General features: G+C 44.8%; 1 protein-coding gene across 1 annotated transcript; it reads left to right on the top strand.

Moving 5' to 3' along the window:
* Positions 1-310: 310 nt before the first annotated feature.
* LOC133756680 (ubiquitin-conjugating enzyme E2 L3-like) lies at positions 311-775 on the top strand. The gene has a single exon (XM_062187279.1). The coding sequence runs from the start codon at positions 311-313 to the stop codon at positions 773-775; it is 465 nt and encodes a 154-aa protein (XP_062043263.1).
* Positions 776-4,647: the final 3,872 nt, after the last annotated feature.

Below are 4,647 nucleotides of genomic sequence, written 5' to 3'. Positions count from 1 at the left end.
GAAAGATAAGTACTGTATGATCTCACTCATATGCTGAACATAAAAATGTTAATCTCATAGAAGTTGAGCATATAATGACCACAGGCTGGGAAAAGAAGGGAGGTGAGAGGCATGGGAAAAGATTGATCATCAGGCCCTAGGTTATAGTTAGAAGGGGATAAGAATTTGTGGTGTTTTATTACAAAGTGGAATGATCAAGTTAATGATAATGCACTGTACACTTTTCTTAGAAATAGTTAGAGGAAAGGATTTTGAAAGATTGTACCACTAAGAAATATTAAATATTTGAGGAAATAGCACCAGGTCCAAGATGGCAGCCAGCAGGAGGCTGATGAAGGAGCTAGAAGAGATCCGCAAATGTGGGATGAAAAACTTCTGTAACATCCAGGTTGATGAAGCTAATTTATTGACTTGGCAAGGGCTTATTGTTCCTGACAACCCTCCATATGACAAGGGAGCCTTCAGAATCAAAATCAACTTTCCAACAGAGTACCCATTCAAACCACCGAAGATCATATTTAAAACAAAGATCTATCACCCAAACATTGATGAAAAGGGGCAGGTCTGTCTGCCCATAATTAGTGCTGAAAACTGGAAGCCAGCAACCAAAACCGACCAAGTAGTCCAGTCCCTCATAGCACTGGTGAACGACCCCCAGCCCAAGCACTCGCTTCGGGCTGACCTAGCTGAAGAATACTCTAAGGACCGTAAAAAATTCTGTAAGAATGCTGAAGGGTTTACAAAGAAATATGGGGAGAAGCGACCTGTGGGCTAAAGTCTGCCATGGATGATTCCAGTCAATGTGAGCAGAGACCCCAAGCAGTGCCCTCAGACTCCCTGCAAAGCAGGGCTCTGTGGAAAATTGACATGTGCCACCGCCTGGCATCCGCTCGTGGTAGTTACTAACTTTCTACAGTTTTCTTAAACAAAAGCGGTCTAGGTAACCTGTAAAGAAATGATTAAAAATTTTCAGATGTTCTAAAAAAATTTGAGGAAATATATATGCTTGCTATGATTGTAGATTTTGTAGTATATATGTGTACAGTAACATTAAATAACATCCCATAAATATGTACATTTTATGTCTACTAAAAATAAAAATACATAAAATAAAAGTAAATATTAGTAACTCTGAAGAGAGGAATAGAATCAAATACATTAGTAGTAGAGGACTTCAAAGCCCTACTTTTAGCAATGCATGGATCATTTAGGCATAAAATCTCAAAGAAATCATGAGACTAAAACTATACCCAAGATCAAATGCAGGTAACATCTGCAAGCATTCCATCTATACATTTTCCTCAACTGCACTTAAAGTGTTCTGTAGGACAGAACATCTGATGGGCCACAAAACAAATCTTAACAAAGTTGATTAGTGAAATTGTATCAAGCATCCTTTCTGACCATGCTATACAACTAAAAATCAAAAACAGAAGGATTGTTGAAAGTTCACAAGTATGTGAAAATTGAATAACATGCTCTTCAGTAACAAATGACTCAAAAATTTAAAAGGGAAATTTTAATATTTGGTTTTAAAATAATTTACTCACCCATTTATGGGGCAGGTGGACAGAGAGAGAGAGAGAGAGAGAAAGAGAGAGAGAGAGAGAGAGATACAGGCAAATACAGAGACCTCTCCTATCTGGATTCATTCCCCAAATGCTGCAATGGGATTAAGCCAGAGACCAAAATTGGAAGCTTGGAACTCAATTCAGGTTTTCCATGTGAATGGGAAAGACCCAAATACTTCAGCCATCTACTGTCCACTCAGGGTATGTATTACCATAAAACCTGGCTTCTAGAATGGGGAAAGGTGGCCAGCACTGTGGCATAGTAGGCCAAGCCTCTGTCTACAATGCCAGTATTCCTTATGGACATTATATGTCCTGGCTGCTTCTCTTCAAATCCAGCTCTCTGCTATGGCTGGGAAAAGCACTAGAAGATGGCCCAAGCGCTTGGGTCTCTGTAACTGTGTGGGAGACCTGGAAGAAGCTCCTGGCTCCTGGCTTCAGATCGGTCAAGCCGTTGCCTTTGCAACCATTTGGGGAGTGAACCAGCTGATATAAGACCTTTCTCTCTGTCTCTCCCTCTCACTGTCTATAACTCTACTACTCAAATAAATAAATAAAATCACAAGAAAAGAATGGAGGGGGCCGGCATTGTGGCGTAGTGGGTAAAGCCGCCAACTTAAGTGCCGGCATCCCATATGGGTGCCGGTTCGAGTCCTGCTGCTCCATTTCTGATCAAGCTCCCTGCTATGGCCTGGGAAAGCAGTAGAAGATGGCCCAAGTCCTTGAGCCCCTGCACCTGCATGAGCCAAAAGAAGTTCCTGGCTCCTGGCTTTGGATTGGTGCAGCTTTAGCCTTTGCGGCCAATTGGGGAGTGAACCAGCAGATGGAAGACCTCTCTCTCTCTCTCTCCCTCTCTCTCTCTCTCTCTCTGCCTCTTCTTCTCTCTGCATGTAACTCTGACTTTCAAATAAATAAATAAATCTTAAAAAAAAAAAAGAATGGAGGTAGGAGGAGAACTCAGGCATGATTTGGATGAGCATGTCCCAAACAGCATCTTAAATGCTAGGCCAAACACTTGCCTCTAAAAATTTTTTCACATAAATTAAAATGGAGGCCGGCACTGTGGCTCACTCAGTCAATCCTCCACCTATGGCGCTGGCACCCGGGTTCTAGTCCCGGTTGGGGTGCCGGGTACTAGTCCAGTCCAGCTCTCTGCTGTGGCCCAGGAGGGCAGCAGAGGATGGCCCAAGTGCTTGGGTCCCTGCACCATAATGGGAGACTGGGAGGAAGCACCCAGTTCCTGGCTTCGGATCAGTGCAGCACTGGCCGTAGTAGCCATTAGGGAAGTGAACGAACAGAAGGAAGACCTTTCTCTCTGTCTCTCTCTCTCACTGTCTATAACTCTCTCTCTCTGTCTCTCTCTCTCAGTGTCTAATTCTGCCTGTCAAAAAAAAAATTAAAAAAATAAAATGGAAATATCAGATTTTATAATACAATAAAAGCAATCCTAAGTAGAAAGCTAACTGGCGGCCGGCGCCGTGGCTCAACAGGCTAATCCTCCGCCTTGCGGTGCCGGCACACCGGGTTCTAGTCCCGGTCAGGGCACCGATCCTGTCCCGGTTGCCCCTCTTCCAGGCCAGCTCTCTGCTGTGGCCAGGGAGTGCAGTGGAGGATGGCCCAAGTCCTTGGGCCCTGCACCCCATGGGAGACCAGGAGAAGCACCTGGCTCCTGCCATCGGAACAGCGCGGTGCGCCGGCCGCAGCGCGCTACCGCGGCGGCCATTGGAGGGTGAACCAACGGCAAAAGGAAGACCTTTCTCTCTGTCTCTCTCTCACTGTCCACTCTGCCTATCAAAAAGTTAAAAAAAAAAAAAAAAAAAAAAAAAAAAGAAAGCTAACTGGCAAAAAAAGAAGACAAAAAGAACTATCCAAAGGGGAAAAATCTCAAAGATTTTAACATTGCGGCAAACAGGTAAAGCTGCTGCCTAAAGTATCGCATCCCATTTGGGTGCTGTTTCCAGGCCGTGCTGCTCCACTTCCAATTCAGCTCCCTGATAATGCACCTGAGAGAACAGCAGAGGGTGGCCCAAGTGCTTGGACACCAGCACCCATGTGGGAGACATGGAAGAAGCTCCTGGCTCCTGGTTTTGTGCCAGCAGGGCACCTGCCATTGCAGCCATTTGTGTATTGAAACAGTGAATGGAAGATCTCTCTCTTTCTCTCTCTCTCTCCTTCTTTTTTTTTTTCTCCTTTTTTTTTTTTTTTTTTTTTTTTTTGGACAGGCAGAGTGGACAGTGAGAGAGAGAGAGACAGAGAAAAAGGTCTTCCTTTGCCGTTGGTTCACCCTCCAATGGCCGCTGCGGTTGGCGCGCTGCGGCCAGCATACCGCGCTGATCCGATGGCAGGAGCCAGGGGCTTCTCCTGGTCTCCCATGGGGTGCAGGACCCAAGCACTTGGGCCATCCTCCACTGCACTCCCGGGCCACAGCAGAGAGCTGGCCTGGAAGAGGGGCAACCGGGACAAAATCTAGTGCCCCAACCGGGACTAGAACCCGGTGTGCCGGTGCCACAAGGCGGAGGATTAGCCTAGTGGGCCGCGGCGCCGGCCATCTCTCTCCTTCTTTCTATAGACTTTGCCCTTTAAATAAATAAATAAATCTAAAAAACTATTTTAACATTGTGCCTCATTGAACCAAGAAACAAGTGCAAATAATTCATAAAACTTAGTAGAAGGAAGGAAATAATGCTAATCATGGAAGAAAAAAATGAAACAGAATTATAATACAAAAGATCAAGGAACTGAAGAGTTTTTTTAAACATTTATTTATTGGAAAGGCAGAGTGACAAAAAATAAGAGAGAGAGAGAGAGAGAGAGAGATAGAGAGAGAGAGAGAGAGAGAGAGAGAGAGAGAGAGAGAGAGAAAGATCTTACATCTGCAGAATTACTCCTGAAATGTATAAAACAGCCGGTGAGAGCCAGATGGAATCCAGGAGCCAGGAATTCCATTGTGATTTCCACATGGGTTTTAGGGGCTCAAGGACTTTAGCAATTATCCTGTGCCTTCCCAGGCATATTAGCGGGAAGTTGGATGGGTAACAGAGAAGCCAGTCCTCAACCCTGCTAATATGGGATACTG

This window comes from Lepus europaeus, chromosome 3 (genome assembly GCF_033115175.1).
Source record: "Lepus europaeus isolate LE1 chromosome 3, mLepTim1.pri, whole genome shotgun sequence".
Taxonomy (NCBI): Eukaryota; Metazoa; Chordata; class Mammalia; order Lagomorpha; family Leporidae; genus Lepus; species Lepus europaeus.
This window is presented reverse-complemented; position numbering and strand designations above follow the sequence as displayed.

What these genes read in the sequence shown, in the direction of transcription:
- LOC133756680 (XM_062187279.1), top strand. Translation starts at nt 311, where the DNA reads ATGGCAGCCAGCAGGAGGCTGATGAAGGAGCTAGAAGAGATCCGCAAA.